The following is a 24230-nucleotide window of genomic DNA, read 5'->3' as shown; positions in this document are numbered from 1 at the left end:
TTGCTACTCAAAACCTAGGCTTAAGCAATCTTCCTAAGATGCATAGGCAAGAGCAAATCTTATGCAGAGCTAGTAGTACTTTGAGAATTATGCTCCACATGATCAGAGGATTGAGCTCTTAATGAAGATTTACAGATAGTGGCTGATTATGTAAAGGAACATGGGTATTAGAGATGGAAAGAGACTGAATGACTTAGATTTATCTCCTGGTCAGAGCAGGATTGTTCTGTGTAGGGTACCCTGGACTGTCCTGTCTTGTCTTTTTTTGGACAGATGCAAATGGAGTTCAGGAAGGTTGTCTTGACCTTTGTTTTTTCTTTAGTGATGCTAATGTGAGCATGATGAATTCTCTATCTGCTCATGCCTTTTGAATATGTATCTCTTCGTGATCTATCTGCCTGGTCTTGAGTTCAGCTCTTGGGTTTGCTCCATCCTCGTAAATCAGTCATTTGGGCCTTGGATGATTCACTTTTGGGGTTGTTTTTCTGGCACTGACACACATGTCATGAGATGTTACTCCAGGTGTGGTTTCTTGGGAGCTGGAAAAGGCTGCCTGAGCTCTGTGGTGTTTCAGTAGGATGCAATCTGGTGCAAAAGTCCTGATGAATTTAGTGTCACCTGTAAATCCCTCCTCATATTGTTACATACTAAACATGCTCTGCATCTGCTTATTTTTTTTCCCCTTTTCTTGTGCATTTCCATGCTACTTCTTTTCAACTTCTTTCTAATCATGCAGTGTTGTATTTCTGCCTCTGTTTCTAATGGCCACTTTCCAATCATTTCTCTGTTCTAGAAGGCTTTTGAGCCATTCCTCCTGATTCATTAATGTCTTGTAATGTGTTTGCTTCTATTCTATATTCATGCATCATGCTTAGCTGTTAAAAATAGGACTAACAGGATGGGCCTAGGTTAGCTTCTTCCCTTAAACTACCGATATCAGAAGGTGTTTCTATCCCTTTAATAGTTCCTATGCTGAACCCCATTAATTAGAACTGGCTTTGGATGTGTTTCATTTTGGAAAGGGCTTTGTATGGGTTCATAATTGTCAAGAGTTTGAGGCCTGTGCTGGCAGTGATGAGCCCAGGGTTTGCCAGAGTGCTGTCAGTGAGTCATAAATCAGTTTCAGTTTTAGTTGCTGGGGTTTGCTTTACCTAAGAGGTGAAGGAACTGCTTATACACCTGGAGGCTTTGGGAAGTTCAGGGGCAGCTTTCCATTGGAAGGTAGGGATGTTTGAAATCCTTCCTTTCTTTAAAGCTGATTAGTGGCCCTGCTATTCTTCTGGTTGCTGCTGGTGAGAATTGCATGGCATGCTGCTCTTCCACTCCAGGTAAACGGGACTCGGTTCTTCCTTAAATCTCTGAGCAGAGTTGCTGCTGGCTCCACTGAGTGCTTTGCTTCATTTCCACAGCAGGTTAGATTGCTGCTCTGTGGCTACCTGACAGACTTTTCATGCTGGGTTTTGTTCTAGGGCTACCATTCAGCCTTTGTTTTGTGGCTTCTCTTGTTGCTCTTTCAGCTCAGTAAAATGCATTTTCACAGAGGCTTTTGTGCCTCTTGGGTTCTTGAAGAGAAACCACAACCCTGTGCTCTTTACTGAAGCTAGCTTTGGGCTTGCTCCCATCCTTGCTTTAAGCCTGGACCACAGACCACACAGTGTCTTTAACTCTCATGCCTCCACTCTGCAGGTAAAGGCTGATGAATGAGCTTGTTTGTCCTCTCTTCAGTGCTGGTCTGTTAGGGTTTTTTTCCTTCCCTGTGATAGGTTTGTGCTGTGGCACATAACCAGCGTTTTGTTCTCTGGTTCTGCTTGCAGCACCCCGACAATCCTTTGCCCAGCTAATAGGTTTATGCTGTGGGCTTCAGAATGATTCATTCATGTGGATTGGCAGCCTTTCTGCTCTCTAGGAATAGTGTAAGTTCATTGAAGGAAATGATTTCATGAGTACCTTAAGTTGGAGTCTGTGCAAACAATTGGAGCTGAGCTATCATTCTTAAGTCACATCTGCTCAGCCTTTTTATTTGGGTTTAGACTTTCAGAATGGGACCCTAGATGTTCTCTCCTGCAGTAGCTCTCCCCTAAAGCTTGTTAGATGACAAGTCTGAAGACCTGTTTATCTTTTGAGGGGGTTTCACTTCTGTTTGGTAGACAGGGACAGAGCAAATTACTACTTTTTTTCGTGGCCACATCTTCTTAGAGAACTGAATTTCCAAAGAGGTCTTTGAGGAGGAGTTGAGTTTCCATTCACCACCACAGATAAAAATAGCCAAGTGACTATAGTGGTAGTTTCAACTGCATTTTAATATCTCACTAGTTCTTCTCCCTCTTAAAAGCAATTCTAATATTTATTTTAAGCACTTCCCCCCCCTGTTTTGCTCAGCTAGTGTGACGTCCCCAGGAGACTTGAGTTCTGTTAGTCACTCTTCCAGCCAGCTCAGTTCATGCCTTTAAACTAACCTCCTCCTCCCTTTGTGTCTAGTTTGAGTTTGTTGTTTGCTTGTGGCTTTTTTATTCCACCCCCCCTTCTCAGTTGAGGGAAAGTAGACAAATCCTTTCAGCCATCATTTCTTAGTTGCACAGAGCCTAGCCTGTAGGGCTGCCTATACCTTGTAAGCGCAATGTAGACAATGAGATAAATGCAAGCGAGCAGAGTTGTGCTCTAGTTACACAAGAGCCTTTGGTGCATCTGCCCTACAGCTTCCCTGTGGTCCCACTCTGAAATTTGAGTAGCCCTGGAATACAAAGCACAGTCTTTCCCCTGAAGTGAGTATTTGCACTGCTAAAGAATGGGTGCAAACAAATAGAAACTGGACATACAGGATGGGTTGGCATTTTACGAGTCCCAGTGCTGGGTGCTGCACGTGGGCCACAACAACCCCAGGCAGTGCTACAGGCTGGGGTCAGAGTGGCTGAGAGCAGCCAGGCAGAAAGGGACCTGGGGGTAGTGGTTGACAGCTGGCTGAACATGAGCCAGCAGTGTGCCCAGGAGGGCCAATGGCATCCTGGCCTGTATCAGGAACAGTGTGGCCAGAAGAAGCAGGGAGCTCATTCTGCCCTGTGCTCAGCACTGGTTAGGCCACACCTTGAGTCCTGTGTCCAGTTCTGGGCTCCTCAGTTTAGGAAAGATGTTGAGTTGCTGGAAGGTGTCCAGAGAAGGGCAACAAAGCTGGGGAGGGGTCTGGAGCACAGCCCTGTGAGGAGAGGCTGAGGGAGCTGGGGTTGCTTAGCCTGGAGAAGAGGAGGCTCAGGGGAGACCTTCTTGCTCTCTACAGCTACTTGAAGCGAGGCTGTAGCCAGGTGGGGGTTGGTCTCTTCTTCCAGGCACCCAGCACCAGAAGAAGAGGGCACAGTCTCAAGCTGTGCCAGGGGAAGTTTAGGCTCAAAATGAGGAGAAAGTTCTTCCCAGCAAGAGGAATTTGCCATTGGGATGTGCAGCCCAGGGAGGTGGTGGAGTCCCCATCCCTGGAGGTGTTCAGAAAAGGCTTGGATGTGGCACTTGGAGCCATGGTTTAGTTGTCACGAGGTGTTAGGTATTAGGTAATAGATTGGACTTGATGACCTCTGAGGTCTTTTCCAACCTGGCTGATTCTGTGACTATGATTTCCGTTCAGCAGCATCATTCCAAATGCATTACTGCTTTCTAAGCATTATCTACAGTAAGATAAAAATGGTTACCCTTTTTTTTTTTTTTTTTTTTTGCCTTTTTTCTCTTCCATAATCATAGATAAGCTGCAGATTGTTGCTGTGCACAGAGAAATAAATAGTGGTTATCTGTGTTGAGGAGCAGAAATGATTCGGTTTGCTTCTGTGTGAAATGATGGTTTGAACTTTTTGCTGCAATTCAGAACACAAAGCACCACTACCACCAGCAACAAAACCCAACCTGCTAGGGAAATGACTGGCTGTCCCCAGTAGCAAAACTCAACTGCACAGCAGTTTGAATTCAGTTAAAAGCAAGAAATGAGCCTGTGGCATGATACTGTCCGTGTTTATTTACAAGTCATTAAGAGAAGAGCAGCTCATCCTCTCAACTCTCTCGCACGATGACTCTCGTTTTAAGGAGGGCAGGGTTTCTGTGTGTCTCTTGCTCCAGCCACAGGTGCCCACAGGTGCTCCAGCCACAGGTGCTGCTTCTTGAGCTTGAGGAATGGCAGCACATCTAGGGTAGACATGCTTCTCCCTGTCCCACAGGGCCCTGTCCCATGGGGACCCTCTTGAGTAGAATAGAATAGAATAGAATTAACCAGGTTGGAAGAGACCTTTGAGATCATCCAGTCCAACCTATCATCCAACACCATCTAATCAACTAAACCATGGCACCCAGCACCCCATCCAGTCTCTTCCTAAACACCTCCAGTGATGGTGACTCTACCACCTCCCTGGGCAGCACATTCCAATGGGGAATCTCTCTTGCTGGGGAAGAACTTCTTCCTAATATCCAGCCTAAACCTCCCCTGGTGCAGCTTGAGACTGTGTTCTCTTGTTCTGGTGCTGGTTGCTTGGGAGAAGAGATCAACCCCCAGCTGGCTCCAACCTCCCTTCAGGTAGCTGTAGAGGGCAATAAGGTCTCCTCTGAGCCTCTCCAGGATAAGCAACCCCAGCTCCCTCAGCCTCTCTTCATAGGGCTGTGCTCCAAACCCCTCCCCAGCTTTGTTGCCCTTCTCTGGACACCTTCCAGCAACTCAACATAGAATTCTATTCTATTCTATTCTAACATCTTTCCTGAACTTGAGGATTCATGCAGATGGGATCCAGCTGTTGCAGCTCTCTACCAAAAGGCCCTTGTGGCATTTGGAATACAGGGTAGACAGCAACTTTATTCCCATTTCTCTCTTTCATTGTTGATGCTTCTACAAAGGTGTAGAAGATGTTTGTGCCTTCAGGACATCTCCTGTGGTACATCCTCATCAACACAACCAACTGTAGTGATCCCAAACAGGATATTGGCAAGTGTGTGCTTGGGCTGTCTACTTTAGTCAGAGGTTGCATGGGAAAGCAGCAAGGCTTTCATGCTCCTCTGCTGGTTGTACAGCTCAGGAGAACATAGCTGTTAAGTCAGAGAAGAGCTTTTAATCATATACTTAAATACCATTGAAGAATTGATTGTGAAGCCTGCCCTTCAAAGCTGCACTTCTAGAATGCCCTTAGCAGGAGCTGGTAAGAATGTGATTTGACTTCAGCTACAAATGCCTTGGGTGTAAAAGAGCTTCACAGCCTTCTTACTGATTTTGTGACTTGGAATAGATAGGTGAGCTTAGATAGGTAGCCTTGCACATTCAGGGCTGGTTCTGCTTTGTCCTTCATGCATTTTGTTCATTCTCAAGTCCTGTGCTTTTGTGAGGTTTGAAGTGGCATCATCTTGTACTTAGAATGCTTCAAGTGAGTGCAGGAAGGAAGGCCCTCAGGAAGGGTTAGCCTGGAGAGCTCAGAAAACCTCACCCTGGTCCAAACTGTTTGAGTGCAGGCAGAAAAGTGAATGGGAGAGTCAAGGTTAAAGTGAGCTCGTGAGGGGTCAGCCAGAGCTCACACCTTTCCACCCACTGCCCAGCTTCTCCTGCTGCTGGTGTTTGCTTGGCACACACACAGAGGAGAGTTTCAGGTAGCAAAGTGGTTTTGCTTTGCTTCTGATACTCTGCGTTCGATTGAGTGCAGAGCTTGAGCAGGTCCTCTGACTCCCGAACCAAAGGGTTTGCAGCCTGCCCTTTCAAAACTCATGTGGTGATGAGCACAGTGTATTCAGTGGCCAATGTGTTTGGAATCTTTCATAATGGGTATTGCTAATTATGGAAATAGGACCAGACCAATTAGTGTCATGTCAGGTGTCTCGGCAGTCACCCTCTCCCTGTTTGTACATCCACAGACTGCGCTGGGTTGGAAGGGACCCTCAAAGGTCACCTTGTCCAACCCACCCATCAAGCACCCTCCTGTCGTGGCTGAAACCCTGGGTTTTGTTTTCCTCTAGCACGACTTTGTTCGCCGAGACCGGCCCCCAAGGGTACTGATAGACCTCATCCAGAGGACCAAGGATGCGGTGCGGGAGTTGGACAACCTGCAGTACCGGAAGATGAAGAAAATCCTCTTCCAGGAGACGCGGAACGGCCCCCTCACCGAGTCTCAGGAAGAGGAGGAGGTACTTCTCTTGTCTTTACCTCATTTGCACCAGCAGAGTACATAACTTCAGGGGGAGTGAGCTGCTCTTGCCCTTCAGGGGCAGAGCAAGCGGAGCCTAGGTGAGGATGCAATCCGTGTTGTTGGAGTATGGCGTGGGTCAGCAGAGCGACAGGAGAGGATAACCAGCAGTAGCAGTCCTTGCTCAGTGTGAGATGTGCCTTGTGAGGTGTGCATTTATTGCCACCTTTAAAACTGGGGATCTTTTACAAGTGGTGGCCTTCTGAGAGCTTTAGGGAAGAAGCTTGTTTGGAAGGAGATTCTCTGTGAGAAGAAAGTGGCTCACAGCCTGTGTTGAGGGAAGGAGGGTCTGTTGACAGTCCAAGCTTTTTCTTTCTCGTAAGCAGAGTCAAAACCACTTGGTAAATGTTGCTTTTTTTTTCCCAATTACCATAACTCTAATTTGCCTATCATAAGCTGAAAAGCAGACCACCAAATTAGTAAGATTTGGGGTTTTTAAACCCTTCAGTGTTAAAGAAGAAAGAGGTTGAAGACAAAATTCAGCTTCGGTTTGAATCTTGCAATAAACAGCCCAGTTAATCAGTGCATGATAATTGACACTAACTGTGGCTTAGAGAAGGCAACCAGGCAGCTTTCAATTGATGAGGCTAGATAGAAATGAATTTCATATAATGCAGGCACATTGAATAAATAACTCAATGCCTGGTTCTCAGCAAAGAGAATTGGCAGGTCAATTGAGCTTTGTATTCCTTTTTTTGCTGCGGTGTAGCCAGATAATACACAGTGAGATGCCCAAGCTCAGGATACATTCAAGGGCTTGGGTTTGAGGTTTATATATGTCATGTTCCTTTACAGCTAAATTAGAGCTCTGATTTAAGGAATGGGTGAGCCTGGGGGTCAGGTAGGAGAGCACACAGGAGGAGGGGACTGGTACTTAGCAGTGTCCTTCGCTTTGAAGGAGATGCACAAAAGGAGCAAGAGCAGCAACCAGTGTGATTAAAGCTGCACAGTGGTTCTGTTCTAACCTCTCAGCTAGCCAAGGTCTAAACCTCCAGCTTAGTTGAGGGGTGGTCAGACTGTTAGAGTCATGCACTGAAACCTTCAAGCTTTCTCTGAAAAGCTGTTAGGAGAGTGACAGGGTAGGAAAGCACAAGGGAAGATGTTTCCCACTTGGCTGTTCAGCAGGTCCAAGCTCAGCAGCCAAGTAGGAGAAATGTGGTAGTACCTGGCTCCAAGATGTATCTTCTGTTCCACTTGTAAAGGGGGGTGGGGGGTGGGGGATAAAACCCACTATTGTATCTCTAGGAATTAACAGTCAAATGAAGCTCACACTCTGCATGTGCACAGCATGCTCTGCACTGCCTTTTACCACCGAGCTCGTGCAGCACAGGAGGAGAGCGTGCTGCTCGTGTGCATCACTAACTTGGCAGGGAAAGGAAAACATAACATGTGCTTCAGTTACTACTCAGCTGCCTAACAGGAGCTGCTCAACTGTGAAGGCCACAAGATGGTTCCTTTTTTCTACCACAGACCTCAGCTGGAAGAGGAGCATTGCAAATCTTTAACCCTCAAATTTTTACTAATGCCTTTCTCAGAGCAGGAATCTAGGAAGTATCTGAGGCAGGAAGTCCATGCTGGGGTTGCATTTGCAGTCCCACCTCTGTCCTTTGTGCAGAGAGTTACTTGTTAATGACACTGCCATACCAGCATCTCAGATGCTTCATGGTGTTACTTCTTCTGCAACTTTCTCCAAGCATTCTGAAGACATTTTCACTCCCATGGGCACAAGTCTTCCATAGAACACCATTAGTTTGGATTTTAAGGGCTCTCCCAACAGGCTCTCAATGATCTGCTGATTGCTTAAAAGAAATAATCCCACAATCACATACAAATCTGTCAAGTCTGTCAGTTTGATTCTTTTCTGTTGTTTCCCTAACAAAATGAGTACCCTCTTAATTGATTTCCAATGTAATTCTCCTCAAGCTCACTCTGGAGGCCAGGACAAGCTGGGTGCAGTAACAAAGCCATTCATTTTGGCCAGTCAAGACTTATTTCAGACCAGGAGCTGAAGGGTGTTTGGAGTCCTCAGTCCTCACTGTGAACTCCTTGCTAACCTCTTCGATGCCACTGGTTCCTTACAAAGGACTCCAGAAATTCCCTAGATCACTCCAAGTTTAAGCACATACTCCAGGATCACAGTGCTGCTGATGAGGATGCAAGAAGAAAAAAAGGCTTCCAACTTCTGATATTTTTCTGTAGAGTCCACAATAAGGCCTGTGCAAGGAATATTTCTTTCTGTATGCCTAAATGGATTACAACAGGTTCAATCACTGTAATAATTCAGGCTCTTTTGAGTCAGATGCTTAAAGGTGAATGAAGAATTCATCTTGGCTGAAAACACAAGGTTAAAGGGGTTTTTAGCTTGACAAAATGCAGTTGCTGCCTGCTTGGGACATGGAAGGTAAAACCTTGACACCTGTTAAGCACCATTTGATGTTTGTCAAGCAGTAAACAAATGAGTTCATTGCCTTGCAGCCTTCTGACTCACAAAATGTGCTGCAGCATATCCTAACTTGGAGCACTGATCACTCCATTTAATGGTGAGACTCCTTCCACCAGCCATCCAGTATTCCTGGATGTCTGCTGTTTAAGCCATGCTCAGACTTACTGATATGTGGGGGGAGAAAAAAAACCAAACCAAACACAAAACCAACACCCTGCCTTGAAGCCTAATAGCGTAAGATTGCAGGGGAAAAGACAAAAGCTAACTGCCCCATAGAGAATGTTTCACCACCCAAGCAGCCCTGAGAAACACAGCTGCCAAAATAATGAGCAAAGAACCTTTACCTCTGCAGAGCTGCCCTTTAAAACAACCTCTGGGCACTGCAGGCACAATGCTGGGCAGGTGATCTCCTGCAGTGTTTGTAACTGATGCCCCTTGTTTTATAGGACAGTGAGCATGGATCAAACCTGAGTAGGAAGATGGACAGTCTGGGCAGCAACCATTCCATCCCAAGCATGTCTGTGAGCACAGGCAGTCAGAGCAGCAGTGTGAGCAGCATGCAGGAGGTCCTGGATGAGAGCAGCCCTGAACTGGTCATGATGCATAGTGACGAGAGCACAATTAATTCCACTTCCTCCGTTGTCCATAAGAAGGTATGTTCCCTGGTGCTCTCCATAGCTTCCTGCAGTCCCTGCTATTGCTCACGTTGGCTGACCCCCCCAGTGTGCTGTGCTCTTGTGCTGAGCCATCTGCTGAGAGCAGGAGCTGGTGTTGGGCTTGCCAGAATCGAGTTCTGTTTGTTGGGGGTCTTTTTTGTTCTCTTTAAAAGCTAAACTGCATTTGAATAACCTCTGGAAGTCAAGAGAGGCCACTGATGAGAGGTAGAACTGTCACTGGCTAGGTAGGGTTCACACAGACTTACTGCATGCCTCCTTAGCCAGCCCTGCATGTGCACTTCTTCATCTCTGCTTGGACCATCAGTCCTTGTTTCCCTTGTGAATGGTTGTACTGTCTTGTCCAGTGTGGTGACAAGTGGTTGTAGCAGCCAAGCTAACCAATTACCAGTCACAGTGTATGATTAAAACCTGCTGCTTGCACTTGGATTTCCCTCATGAGAAGTGAAAGTGAACCTTGGACCCTTCCCACGAGGTATGTTGTGATTCAACTTCCACTCAGTGCTTTTCTGCTCTTTTGCTGCATGTTGTGATCTGTTTGCCTTTCGTTGTCTTAGCACTGAATGTCAGGCTCAAGTCGTCTGGCTGCAAACCAGCACCTAATCTTAAGATCATCTCACTACAATAGTTTGGGCTTTGCCTTAGCAGTGTTGTTTGCTAGTGGGCAGTAACATGTAGGTTGTTTGTATGTGCAGAGAGCTTCAAAGTGTATCTGTGCTTGATTTTGCCAGAGGAGCTAAAACATCCCAGCAGCATGAAAAGTCTGCGTCTCTCATTGTGTAAGGTCACAGCAAAGCCTGGAGTTTTAACTAACTAAATACTTGTGAGCAGTTTTTCCTCCTGAAATAGTGGTGTGTCATTGAGTGTTGAAGCACTTGGGAAAGGGAGCTCTCAAGAAAGCTTGTCTTCAACAAAAGATTGCTCTAAGATGGAGAGATGTGGACTTGGTGGTTGGACCGCTCAGTGGATAAGGAGCTGGCTGGAGGGTTACACTCAAAGAGATGTGATTAATGGCTCAGTGTCCAGGTGGAGACCAGGGACAAGTGGAGTTCCTCAGGGGTCTCCCCTGGTTCCAGTGCTGTTTAATATCTTTGTCAGTGGCATGGACAGTGGCATTGAGTGCACCCACAGCAAGTTTGCTGGTGACACCAAGCTGTGTGGTGCACTGGACTTGCTTGAGGGAAGGGATCCATCCAGAGCAGTCAAGACAGGCTTGAGAAGTGGACCAGTGCAAACTGCATGAAGCTCAGCAAGTCCAAGTGCCAGGTCTTGCATCTGGGTCAGGCCAGCCCTTGGCATCAAATATAGGCTTGGGGCAGAGTGGGTTGAGAGCTCTGAAGAAAAAGGCTTGGAGGTGTTGATTGCTGAGAAGCTCCTCATGAGCCAGCAGTGTGTTTGTGCAGCCCAGAAGGCAGATTTTGTGCTGGGAGTGTGGCCAGCAGGGCAAGAGAGGGGATTCTGCCCCTTTAGTCTGCTCTTGTGAGACCCCACCTTGAATACTGCATCCAGTTCTGCTGTCCCTATTATAAGAAAGACGCAGAGCTATTGGAGTGAGTCCAGAGGATGGCCACAAGGATGATCCAAGGGCTGGAGCACCTTTGCTATGAGGGTGGGCTGAGGGAGCTGGGGTTGTTCAGTCTGGAGAAGAGAAGGCTCCAGGGGTACCTTCTCTGTGCCTTCCAATACCTGAAGGGAACCTGCAGGAAGGTGGGAGAGGGACTTTTCATAAGGGTGTCTAGTGACAGGACAAGGAGGAATGGTTTGAAGCTGAGGGAGAATAGGTTTAGACTGGATCTTAGGAAGAAGGTCCTCAGTAGGAGGGTGGTGAGACTCTGGAACAAGCTGTCCAGGGAGGTTATGTTTGCCTCTTCTCTGGAGGTGTTCAATGCCAGGTTAGAGGAGGCCTTGAGCAACCACGTCGAGAGGTGTCCCTGTCCATGGCAGGGGGGATTGGAGTAGATGACCTCTGAGGTCCCTTCCAACCTGATCCATTTAGAGATGCTGGCAGGTAAGTTGCATAGGTTTCAAGGGTTTACATCTTTCTGCAACAGCACATTTAGAAGTGGTTTCATTTTCAACTTGCTGAAAACAGTGGTAGGTGCAAAATACCAGCCCAAAGAGTCACATTGGATGGAGAGAGGCACAACTGATTGTAGGCTGTGGGTGATTATACTTGGCTCTCCTTTCTCATGTTGTGTAGGTTTCAGGAGTGTGTGGTAACTTCAGTTCTGCATCATTCAGCATTTATCCAGGCATGCACTTGTGCATTGCATGAAAACAGAAGGTTTTGAGGGGCTGATTTGCACAGCAGTCACAGTTTGGCTGACTGCTGAGTGTCATTACAGCTGAGGAAAACAAAATGTGAGCCCCTCTCATCAGACATGAACTTCACTTGTGAAAGCAGCAGAGTTCCTGCTTAGCTGAAGAATGGTGTTTTGGTTTATAGTGATGGTGGGACACTCCTGAAGTAGAAACACAGGAGGATTCTGATGCTGTGAATTCAGTCCTCTTGGGCTTCTGTGTGGTTGTTTTCCTGAGGTGAAGGCATTCAGCTGAGTAGAATCCATAAACATGACAGTGCATGGAAGATTTGTTACCTGTTTGGGCTCTTTTAAAACCAGGGTCTGATGCAGACTTTTCCCTGAGGTAATTGCAAAAGAGATCACCTGCAGATCACTTAACACAGGTGGTTTGGGGTGATTTTGGAAGCACAGACCCCAGGACTCCACAAAATAATTAACAACTGGCAGTGATTACTGCTTCTTTCAGTGGGTAGGTACCTTCTCAACTGGCAAATGTTACCTTCTGTTGTATGTAGGCAGCAGGCAAATTTAGACTGTGTAGCAGGATGTATTCCAGGGTGCAACACTGTTGGTTTAGTCCAGTGCAGGATGATTATTTTTAACATTATTCTTCTTTGTTACTTTGGGAATCAGAGAATCAATAAGGTTGGAAAAGACCTCAGAGATCAGCAAGTCCAACCTGTCACCCAACACCTCCTGACTAACTAAACCATGGCTTCAAGTGCCACATCCAATCCTCTAGGGAGGGGGACTCCACCACCTCCCTGGGCAGCACATTCCAGTGGCCAGTTCCTCTATCTGGGAAGAACTTTCTCCTCACCTCCAGCCTAAACTTCCCCTGGCACAGCTTGAGACTGTGTGCTCTTGTTCTGGTGCTGGTTGCCTGGGAGAAGAGATCAACTGCCTTTCAGGTAGGGAAATACCACCTTTCAACTCCTCCTTTCAGGTAGGGAAATGCAATTTTAAAGGGGAAGCTGCTTTGCATATATGTCTATTAATACATATATGTGTATGTATCTATTAACACCTGTGGAATTGGAACAGGACCCTTCAGGGGGGTAAAGAACTTGTTCCTAACATCCAATTTAAATCTCCCCTTCTCTAATTTCAAACCATTGCCCCTCACTCCAGGCCTCTGTAAACAGTCCTCCTGCAGCCTTCTTGTAGCCCCCTTCAGGTATTGGAAGGCCACTAGTAGGTCTCCCTGGAGCCTTCTCTTCTCCAGGCTAAACAACCCCAGCTCCCTCAGCCTGTCCTTGTTAGCAGAGGTGTTCCAGCCCCCTGATAATCTTCATGGCCCTCCTCTGGACCTACTCCATAAGGTCCAGGTTCTTCCTGTGTTGTAAAATGCAGGATGGAAGAGCCTGGGGGTGACGTGTAAGAGGCAATACGGAGTTGTCGCTGTTACTTGCTCGACCCTTAACGTCGCCAGTACTTCTGGAGCTGCCACTTGGGCAGTGAAAATGGCAGGGAGATCTCATTAAAATCTGGCTTCTAGCAGAAGGATGAAAAGAGGATGCTTGTGGTTGACAATCACAAAATTCTTGCCCAATGTCTGCAATAAAAAGGTAATTCTGTAATAACTGCTGCAACCTGAGTGACTTTCCAAAGCCATTAAAAACCAACTATCGCTGCCGCTGATTAATGTGCAGCGTTCCTGCTGGATTCTCTGGCTGGGGAGAGCTCTGGCATGGCAGCTCCACATGAGTTCCAGCTGAGGCTGTTTTCCTACATATCAAGATTTATGAGTCATACTTGGAAAAGATGTTGGCTTTATGAGATGTAAAGGCTATTTAGGTAATGACTTACTGAGTTTTGGCTTGCGTGTGCTGGCAGCCGTGACCCCTCGTGGACCTCCTGGAATCATGTCAAGCAGGTTGGTGACATGAAGGCTTTTCTTGAAAGACTGCTGATACTTAAACCTCTCTGTAGATCATTGAGGCATTTAGTGCCCCTGTATGAAAACAAATGATGGCACACTCTTGTTTTCCTGGGCTCTTTAAATTCTTAGAAGGGAGTCGCTGCCGTTCTATTCAGGCCCTTACTACGGCTCAGAAATTGCCTCTCCTGTTTGTCAGGGAGGCTGGCAGGCCTTCCAGTGAGTGAATCCTCCTGTGTAAACAGTGCCTGTGAAGGCTTTGGTTTGGTTTGCAGTGGGCAAGAGCCACAAAGATGATGGGGAGGGAGTGGAACGTCTTCCTTGTGAGGAAAGGCTGAGGGAGCTGGGTCTCTCTAGCTGGGAGAAGAGGAGCCTGAGGGGTGACCTCATTCATGTTTATAAAGATGTGAAAGGCAATGTCAGGAGGACACAGCCAGGCTCTGCTCAGTGATGTCCAATAACAGGACAAGGAGCAATGGGTGCAAGCATAGGAGGTTCCATGGCAACATAAGGAGAAAGTTTTTCAATGTGAGGGTGACAGAGCCCCTGGAGCAGGCTGCCCAGAGAGCTTCTGGAGTCTCATTCACTGGAGACATTCAAAATCCACCTGGGATGTGTTCCTGTGTGGCCTGCCCTAGGTGATCCTGCTATGGGCAGTAGGGGTTGGACTCAACAGGCATTGAAGGTGCCTTCCAAAGCCTGACACTCTGTGATTCTGTGAATGTTCCTTTGGAGTTGAAAGTTTGGATTTTTCAGCTTTAGGGTAGTGCAGAGCGACCTGAGGTTGCAGTCTGGGTCTGTGTTGGTTTCCAGTCAGCTGTTGAAGGTGATGGGACTTGTTTTTGTGGTTGTACTTTGTTAATTCATGTGTTTGGTGCTGTGTTAGTGCAAGGGCTGTAGTGAGGTGGGGGTTGGTCTCTTTTCCTTAGTACCAGCTGAGAGGAAATGGCCTAAAATTGTGCCAGGGAAAGTTCAGGTTGGACATTAGGAGAAACTTCTTTGCTGCAAGAGTGGTCAGGCATTGGAGGAGGCTGCCCAGGGAAATGGTGGAGTCACCATCCCTGGAGCTGTTCAAGAAACCTGTGGCCATGGCACTTTGGGACATGGCTTAGTGGTGATGGTGGTGGTGGACTGACAGTTGGACTGGAGGGTTTTAGAGGGCTATTGCAACCAAAGCCATTATGTGATTCCAAGGGTTGCTTCAGCCACATGCCAGCATTGTCTTCTGAAAAAGCTGTAAACAGCAAATCAGATTTATAGATCTTTCTGCCTGGCTTTGCTGTGATTAAATTTTGAGGCAAAATTTTCCTTTCTGCAGGAATAAACCCAGCTCCTACCTACCTATTGAGTTGTTTTCTGTTTGCTTCTCCAGCTTGCATGTTCCAGTTGTCTCCTGAGCAGGTATTTTATTCTGCTAAGAAGTTTTGTTGCAGCAGTGTGTGTTTGGTGGTTTTCCCCTAGTGCTTCTTGGAACAAGCTCCATCTTTGTCTAAAAACACAGCAAAAATTATCTGCTCAGTGTAATTATCAAGTGTTATCAGGCAGGGGTCTAGCCAGAATATCTGGGACATAAGAGGAAGATGCTGTTAGTGTTGCTCTTTAAAATGCATGGCAGTGGTGCTAAGCAGCTGTTGGTGCAATGTTGTGCTGGTGTTGGGGGCAGGTGAGGAGGACCAAAAAGACATCATGTGGTTGAACTGGCTTGGGGACTGGAGAGCAAAACTCAGGTTCTTACTATCAGGTGACCTTGGGCAAGACTCATCACTGAGGAGAAACCCATGGGCACTCTTAGGATGCTCAGACAGCATACCAGTGGTAACCATTTAGATACCCAGCTGGTGTCACTGTGCATCGTGGTACAGGTGCATCAATGTGTGTATGAACAAATGTTCTGACTGTTGCATTTCTCTTTATCCAGAGATTAACCTCCACAAATATGGTGCTTTAAGAAGAGTGTGGCCAGCAGGTCAAGGGAGGTTCTCCCTGCCCTCTACTCTGTCCTAGTGTGGGATCCTCTGAAGTAACACGTCCAGTTCTGGGCTCCCCAGAGGGACAGAGGTATACTAGAGAGTGTCCAGCAGAGGCTATAAGGGTGATGAGGGGACTGGAACATCTGTGTGTCTGAGGAGGAGAGGCTGAGAGACCTGGGGCTGTTTGGCCTGGAGAAGAGAAGACTGACAGGACATCTTATTAATGTTTAGAATTATCTGAGGAACAGGTGTCAAGAAGAAGGGGCCTGGCTCTTTTCAGTGGTGCCCAGTGATAGGATGAGGGGCAGTGGGCATAAACTGGAACCCAGAAAGTTCTACTTCACTGTGAGGGTGCTGGAGCTCTGGAACAGGTTGTGGAGTTGTCTTCTCTGGAGACTTTTCAAGACCCATGTGTGGTCAAGGATGTGTTCCTGTGTGACCTGCTCCAGGTGATCCTGTTTTGGCAAGGGGGTTGGACTAGATGATCTCTAGAGGTCCCATCCCACTACTGCTATTCTATGATTTCAAAGCCAACATCCAGCCAAATACCCCCATTGAGGGGTTATCAGCTTGAAAACTCTTCATGCAGCAGATGGTACAGCCAGAAGAACAAATTACTGCTTTAGCAGGAAGTTGGAGGTTCTAGATGGTTGACCCTAAATAGAAGGATTTTGATGGTTCCATGTGAGCTGTAATCTGAGAATGGCTGAAGTTGTATTGCAGTGAACACAGGAAAGAGATGGAAAGTGAGGTGTACACAGAAGATACATGGCTTTAACAACAAACCAGTGTTTGAAGTGCAGATTTAGGGCTGAGGAGAAAACCCTGACCCAAAAGTGATGACTTTCTGAGGTGCTTTCCATCAGATTTTACTTGATGAGTAACCTGAGCCACGGTCCCAGTTTTGCATCTCTTTCTGACAGAGCTGGAGCTAAAAGTTTCAAAACCAACTTCCTGATTTGTGCCAGCCCCTGGAAGGAGGTACAATTGCAGAGTCACTGAGCAAGCTTTTGGGAGAAGAAAATGAAATAGAATCACAGAATCAGAGCATGGATTAAGTTGGAAGGGACCTTAGAGATCACCGACTACAACCTTCCCACCTTGGGCAGGGACACCTCTCAACTAGACTTGGTTGCCCAAGGCCTCATCCAACCTGACCTTAACTAACCCCAGGGAAGAAGCATCCACAGCCTCCCTGGGCAGCATGTTCCAGAGTCCTTCCACCCTCATACTGAAGAACTTCTTCCTAAGGTCTAGTCTAAACCTGCTCTCCCTCAGCTTCAAACCGTTCTGCCTTCTCACAGATTCATAGACTTGTTTGGGTGGGAAGGGACATTCAGGATCATCTAGTTCCAACCCCCTGCCATGGGCAGGGACAACTTGCACTAGACCAGGTTGTCCAATCACAGCTAGAAACTGAGGACATCAGAGAGGAAAACAAGTGTCTGCAGAGTGGGGGAAGGAGCATCAGCATGACAGCAGTCAGCGTGGTGGAGGTGCTGCTCCATATTGGCTTTCTGACCTTACAGGTGTCTGCTCTGCTACGGCAGGGTGACAAAGCTGCCTCTGCTTGCCTGCAAACACCTGTTGCATGGAGGCAGTGAGTCACAGATGGATCTGGCTGTTCTCTGCGAGGGTTGGAGCCTTTTGTGTGGTGTTTACTCATGTTTATAGCCTTTACTTTGCGCCCCTGACAGCTCGTGGCACTTCAGGACATGCTTTAAGGGCCGTGTTGGAGTTAGGTTGATGGTTGGACTTGATCTTAGGAGGTCTCTTCCAGCCAAAACAATTCTATGATTTAATTCAGGAAGAGCCTTGGATTTCCTTCGAGTTCTTAGGAGCTGGAGCTTGAGGATGGGAGTCCCAAAAGAGTGGTAGATGGCAGCGTGGCAGATGTACCAGCACCAGACACCATCATCGCTGCCCAGCGGAGCCCAACGCCGCTGGGGCACGCTGCGGGGTGAGGCAGTGCCTGGTGTCCAAAGGCTGCTCCATCCTGAGGGTATAGCCTGTGGGTACTCTGAAGCTGCGCCAGGAGAGGTTCAGACTGGATGTTAGGAAGAAATTCTTCATAGAGAGAGTGATTGCCCATTGGAATGGGCTGCCTGGAGAGGTGGTGGAGTCACCATCACTGGAGGTGTTCAGGAGGAGACTTGACAGGGTGCTTGGTGCCGTGGTTTAGTCGATTAGGTGGTGTTGGACGATAGGTTGGGCGCGATGATCTGGAAGGTCTCTTCCAACCTGGTTTATTCTATTCTGCTCCGTTCTATACACCACCTTTTGGCAGTCACCACTTCCATTAGCAGGATTGTGGTGGCATTTATTCTTTTCCTCAGCAGCTTTTCTTGCTGAGGGGGGGTCTCTGCTCCAGAGCCGGGTTCCGGGGCGAAGGCGGCGGGCGGCGTTCGGCAGCACCGCGCCGCGCGAAGCCTTGCCGGCGAGCGCCGGAGCCGTCCCTGCTGAAAGCTGGGAGCTGTTGCTTTAAAAGGGAGGCAAAAAAAAATAAAAAAATAATTAAAAAAATCCTTTGTGGGCTGTGGAGAGAAAGTGCTAGAACCAGGCAGGATCATGACTGGAAAGCAGGATCCCTGAATGGTCACGGAGGCTTTCCCGGTCCTCTCCTGCCTGCCGTGGTTTTAAGCCAGGATGCTCGCCCTCCACGGCAGATAGCAAGCAGGAGACAAAGAAACCCTACCGAGGACCAAACCACTCAGCAAAGGGAATGAGGCAAAATGTTGCTCTGGTGTTAAAAGGGGACAGCACCTTCCTGGCTAGAGATGGAAATCACGTTTTCCGGGGGATTGCTGCTGGCTTGCGGTGCTTGAAGCCGACCTTCCCGAGGAGTCCGACCGCTCTGCATCGCGTTGTGCCGTTGAGGCTGGCTCTTTGTGGCACCTCTGTAACGCTGAAGGGTTAAAGGCAGAAAAAAAGGGGGAAGGGAAGAAAGGAGACAAAAAAAACCACCCCACACACACAGAGAAAGAAAGAAAAGGAGAGGGGGGAAAAAAGAGGAGAGAGAGAGAGAGAGAGAAGTGGAGCCAGGGATTCGAAAGGCATCCCGCTAGCGATCAGCTGACGCCGAACCCCAGCCTGCAATGTGTTGCTTATTCATTTTGTACGGTGGGAGCTGCCGGGGCTAGCAGCCAGCTGAACTATGCCTCTCCAACAGCGGCGCTTGTGCAGACAGAGGGCTGAGAGCCAGGCAGCCGCCGCGGGAAGAGCACAGCCGGACTTTCTCCTTCTTTTTATCCGTTTCTGCAGGATCATGTATTTATAAGGGATGAGGTGGGCCACAGGGATCGCAGGCCTGAGGTGCGGCCTACCCAGTCAGTGCAGAATCAGGCCCTCCACTACCGGAACCGAGAGCGCTTTGCCACAATCAAATCAGCATCTTTGGTAAGCGGCCACCCCACCCCACCTCCCCTCTTCCCCCCCCTCGCCCTCCACCGAGGGCTCAGGGATTCCTCTGTGGGTTGGTGGGGGTTGCTTGGTTGTGGGGTGATTTATTTTGCTTATTATTTTTTTTTTCCCTTTAACATTCATTCCCCTTCCCCCCCCCCCTCCCCCAACCCCTCCTAATTATTTTGTTGTTGTTGTTGTTGGCATAGCAACTGGATATCGCACTGCAAGATATTTTAGCTCCCTGTGTGTGAGATCTCAAGCATTTATATATATATTTTTTTTTTTTTGGGGGGGGTGTGGGGTAGGGAGAGGGGGAGGTTGGACTAGATGGGCTCCAGAGGTCCCTTCCGACCCTTCTCATGAGGTCCCTTCCAACCCCTCTCATTCTGTGGTCCTAGATCTAATTTCTCGCTGTATTTCCAGTCTCTGTGAGAGAAGCCACCTTGCAGGGTGAAGTTAATACCATCTCAGATAGCCTCCCCCCTCCCTTTATTTTTCCCTCCCCTCTCCTTGTTTCCCCCCACCCCTCCTCGCCACTGATCTTTTGTTAATCTATTTGTTTGCCTGTGCATAAAGTGTGGATGTGTGCTCGTGGGAAATGTGCTGAAATGCCTTGGAGGTGCAGCTGCAGACGGGGTTTGAAACAATAAGCTTGCTGCTTCCCAGCCGAGCTGCTGGCTGGGGTGGGTTTTTTGGGGGGTTTTGGGGGGGATTTTTTGGGTGCTGTGTGGTTGGCTTTTTTTGGGGGGATTTTTTTGTGGTTGGATTCCTCCCCCCCCACCCCGCTCCATCCATTCATTCATTCATTCATTTCCTTCGAGCAGCCCTGCCGTGGCTGCATCTTCCAGCTTGATCCCTAAGCGAGGATTGCTGGGCTGCGATAACGGAGAGGGCTTACAGCGGGGGCTGTGGGCTTACAAAGAGGGAGGGGGAGGGGATGAATCCATCAAGATTTGTACTCTTGCAAATGTGATTGCCGTGGATGCCTTTGTAGTAGGGAAAGGGGTGTGTGCCGGAAGAGTTAGTTGCCGTGCCGCCTCCCCCACCTTGCATCCGCCCGGGCTGCGGTCGGCAGCAGCCCCTTTCGGAGGGAGAGGGGTGAAAAATGGCCTTTGAAAGCTGAAAGGAATGTCATCCACAATATTTCAGCTCGATGCTAGTAGAGGTCAGATGGATGGGGAGCGTTAGAAAGTACCCACTGTTTGGCCATGGCACTTGCTCAGTGCTATGACATCATCTTGGACCAACCCCGAAATTACACCAGTGAGCCCTCCCCTTCTTGTTTTACCCTGCCTGAACGGTGGGGTTTTTTTCCCTCCTCTACCACCATTTCTCGATCCCCCCCGAATCCCTTCCCATTTCCACATGCACAAGGCTCTCTGTGTGTGTGTGTGACCAGAGTGGAAGGTTGTGAGTGGAAGGCAGAAGCAGCAGCAGTGCCAGCAGCCAGTGTTTTTTCTGTGTGCTTGTGGCAGCTGCTGCTGTTAAAATCTGAGAGGCTGCTGTGGCATTCAGACTTCTGACCAGGTTGTTTCATGTGCTGACATTTGAGGGGAGCATCTGAGCAGGTGCACTTCTGGGTAGCCATACTATGAGTGCTTCTCAGGTCAGTGTCCCCTGCTCCTCCTTCCCTCCTTCCTCTCCCCTAGTTGGAAGAGTGACCTAGAAATGGGTGCATTAGAGGACTCCATGTAGCACACTTGCCACAGGCAGGCTCTCTGGTCTCCTGGAGACCCTCTGCCTTGTGCATTTTCCTCTTCTGTAGGGGTGTGTATGTTCATGCACCCAGTATAGTGCCAGCACTATTGCCTGCACTGAACAAATACAAGTAGGATCCAGTTAGGTTGGCTGGAGGGAAGAAATGATGGATGACTTGATCATACTCCAAACACAGATACAACTTGATAAATAGATCTGTGTTGAATATATTCATATTCTTCTACTCCCTGTGGAAGGCTTCTGTACTTTCTGTCCTCCTTCAGCAGCAGTCTGTAACTCCTGTCTTCTTGAATGTGTGAGCCCTGGGCTACTTGTTTAGTTTGGTGGAGGCACTGCATGGCAAGGTCCCTCTAGGAGCTGATGAAGGGTGCTGGTGTCAAGGTGTGGGCTGTGAGGTCTTCTCAGACCTCTGGGCTCAGCAGGAGACAGCTCATGTCCCAAGGTCACTCCTAAATCCCATGGCAGCCTCCTGGGGGGCTGGGACTGGCTACCTTAATTCCTTAGTCACTTGGATTTGCTGGATCTCTCTGCTTCAGTGACCACATGAGGGTAAAGATTCAGTGAGCAGTGGCTGGGAAAGCTGGCAGGCTTTTTGGAGAACTTCTCTCTTTTTGGTGTGCTGTGGGACATGCTGTGACGTGGAGCACGGCTGGACTCATGCCAGGTACACGCTGAAGGTGAACATTTCCTGCCCAGCATCTCCTGGAGAAGAGGGAAATCCCACTTGCTAGCTCTCTCTGTTAGCCATCAGGCCTTTGGAAAAGCACGTGGTAGAGTGTGCCCTGCAAAAGCTTTCTTGTCCTACTCATAGGTACAGGGATTCCCTTCCCGGTATAGAGCCAGGCTCCCAAAGCACCACTTCGGGACTGCAGGAGGTCTCACTGTGTCCTTAGGTTCCGAGGTGATGGGGGAAGAAGTTCCCCCAAGTTGACAACAGAAGTCTCTTATCTCAGCTAACCTTGTGCTGGCCTTTCCCTTTAGCAATCTTCCACTCCCACCTCTTCATCTTCCAACAAGGAAATCTAGAGGGGAAGGAAGGCTTAAGTTGGAACCTGTTTTACAGTACAGCAGCAGCACAGGTGTTGGGCTGGCAGTGCCAAGAGGGCTGTCAGCACACACTTTTCTTTATCACCATGCACCCTGTCACTGTTCAGTGGCTGGATGGTGTCAAGTGGTGCTGCTCTTCTGGCCAAGGGAAAACTAATCTTGTTCCTGCCCCCCTGTCTCCTGCTTAAATATATGCAAGGAGGGCAAGGTCAGCCACATAGCTGCTATCCTGAACACATCTGGATTTTGCAGTGGGAAAGCAGAAATTCAGATTCCTTCCCTCTCTCTGTGTTAATTTACTCTTCAGTGGTGTCTTGAAAAAGCCAATCCGGTGTGAATGGATGCTCAAGGCCCCCCCAGTGTTCAAAACTCACCCAACCAGCCTGCTTTGATGCTTCCTTGCATCGTTGCTGCTGACCAGCAGTTGGCTTCTCAGCAGCTGGGTACCACTTCCTGGGCACAGAAGGGCTGCACACAATAGAATAGAGTGAGGTGGGTTGGAAAGTGGCCTTAAAGACGATCTAGTTCCAATCTTTCCTCTCTGTGGGCAGGGACACCTCCTGTGGGCCTGAACCACAATAATCAGGTTGAGAGCATCAGGTGGCTTGTGTTGCAGAGACTCAGAAAATGGGAGTTCTGACTCAGATGGGATGATATTTGGGGGGTGTTGTGGCATTTGCTGACCACCACCCCTCAACATGAGAGCAGGGCAGTGTTAGAGAAGAGCAGCACTGGATCTGGGCCAGGGGCTGTGCATGCCTCTTCACAGCTGTTGCTGCTGGTGGAGCCCAGGATCTTGGGTCCTCAGGTCCTTGTTGTTTACCCATAAGTCAGGATCTGGCCAATGGGGGAAAGCTGGCATTTCTCAAAGGGTGCTGCCAACTTGGAGGCTGGATCTCTTCCCAAAACCAAGCTCCAGTGCTTTCTGTGAGCGCAGGGCTCACGGGAGAACTACAGAGACAACTCTACACTCCAGGTGGCCCGGTGGTTTTAAGCATGGTTTCCCTGCCTTGTTGCTCTGGAAAAGCCTCCCATGAACAAGAAGGAAACTGGACAGACTTCCAGATAAAACAGGGAAGTAGGCTATCCACAGAGAAGCAGGGAATACACCTTTGAGTGATGCTTTGGTATTGCTCAGGTTGCAGAATAGGATGCACTAATGTGAGTAAGAAAGCTGAAGGAGCTTTGGTCATCATTCAAGCACCATCTTCAATAATCATTCTGTCCTGGACCCTGTTTCTCTTTGGCCATTGTGTAGCCCAATCTTGCCACCTCTTGATTATCTTATTGATTTATTGGGGGGTGGGGAGCAGGAGGTTTTTAGCTGTTGGGGGGGGGGGGGGGGGTTGGTTTGGTTTGATTTTTGCAAGACACTCCTGTGGCACAGCAGCCATCATTCACTTAGACCAGTGGTGGAAATCAGGCTGCATGTTTCTGCTCTGGCAGTGGAAGTTACCATCTGAATGGAGATCAGGCACCTACCACATCTCCATGTTCTTTTGCAGGCTCTCTGATCCATGAATTAAAAAAATACAAGTAGAAATCTGAGCCTTGAAGCTCAGGAAGCTGTTGTTTGAAGAGCAGAGGTTCTGCATGGGATAAGACTACACCTCTCTCAACATTTGCAAGTGAGGGGTGTCTTTTAAGCATGTGCAGAGGTGCATTGATCTGTGTTTCTGGGTGTCTTTCATGCTTGACCCCTTAGCTCCCCAACTGCCTCCAGAGCTGCTGTTACAGCCTCCAAATGAAATGTTTAGTCCAAATTTCACAGCAAGATCAGACAGTGTGGATTCTATTGAAGGCCTTGGCATTCCCTTTGAAATCCAAATGCCAGCAAAAGGATGATGTGATCTCATCCCAGCTCTGCAAAGCCAAATGTCTAGGTAGGTGTAAGCAGGCTCCTCTGGCTGTGGCCACTCCAGTGACAGCAGGGTGGCCTGACTCCAAACCAGGAGCGTTCACAGCATGGCTGTTCCACTGCACCCTCTCCTGCTGAAGCAGTGTTTTATTTCAGCTGGCTGAGTTGCCCCTGACGGACTCATCCAGCTGCTGCCTTCACAGATCTTTGCCCTAAACAGACTGAACTTGTCCTTCCTCATCTCAAAGCTCTCCTCTTGCTGTGAGAGGCTGCTGGCAGCACCTTGCTCAGTACTCTGCCGAGTGCAGCAAGGGGGAAGCTCAGTGTTTTGTTCTCCAGCGGTGACAATAACTGTGCTTTAGGAAAGTGTTCAGTGTCTTGGTTAAATAGGGGAGGAAAAGGAACTCTGAAGAGCTGCTGGTTTGGAGGAGGAGTTGGGAGCCCAACTTCCTTATGTAAAGCCAAAATCTTGGAGAAAGTTTGGGTTTTGTGGTAAGTGAACTGCCTGTAGGAGTAGGTTGGAAAAGACATCTCCCTTCTCAGTTCTGTGTGTGCCAGAGATGCAGAGAGATAAGGAGCTGAGAAAATGTCATACCTTGATAAAAGCTGTTCTGTTCTCTGTGAGCTTTCTGGCTCTGCTGATGACCTGCTTGATTATTGCATGCTGCAGATAGAGCTCCAGGAAACTGCAGCTTTCTGCTTTGAAGGATCCTGACATTTTCTGGTTGTTTGGAGAAGGAACTTTTG

General features: G+C 48.3%; 1 protein-coding gene across 5 annotated transcripts in view; it reads left to right on the top strand.

Annotated features, from left to right (window-relative positions):
- TAOK3 (TAO kinase 3) overlaps nucleotides 1-24230 on the top strand; it is a 112984-nt gene that overhangs the window by 74051 nt on the left and 14703 nt on the right. For 3 of the 5 annotated variants that reach the window (XM_054172785.1, XM_054172786.1, XM_054172788.1), the window contains 3 exons: nucleotides 5962-6129; nucleotides 9078-9284; nucleotides 18719-18853. In XM_054172785.1, coding sequence (XP_054028760.1) covers nucleotides 5962-6129; nucleotides 9078-9284; nucleotides 18719-18853 — 510 coding nt within the window. Of the gene's footprint in view, nucleotides 1-5961; nucleotides 6130-9077; nucleotides 9285-14871; nucleotides 14889-18718; nucleotides 18854-24230 lie in introns of those variants that run through there. The other 2 variants (XM_054172787.1, XM_054172789.1) reach the window with 2 other exon arrangements.

The sequence above is a fragment of the Dryobates pubescens genome, chromosome 25 (genome assembly GCF_014839835.1).
Source record: "Dryobates pubescens isolate bDryPub1 chromosome 25, bDryPub1.pri, whole genome shotgun sequence".
Lineage (NCBI taxonomy): Eukaryota > Metazoa > Chordata > Aves > Piciformes > Picidae > Dryobates > Dryobates pubescens.
This window is presented reverse-complemented; position numbering and strand designations above follow the sequence as displayed.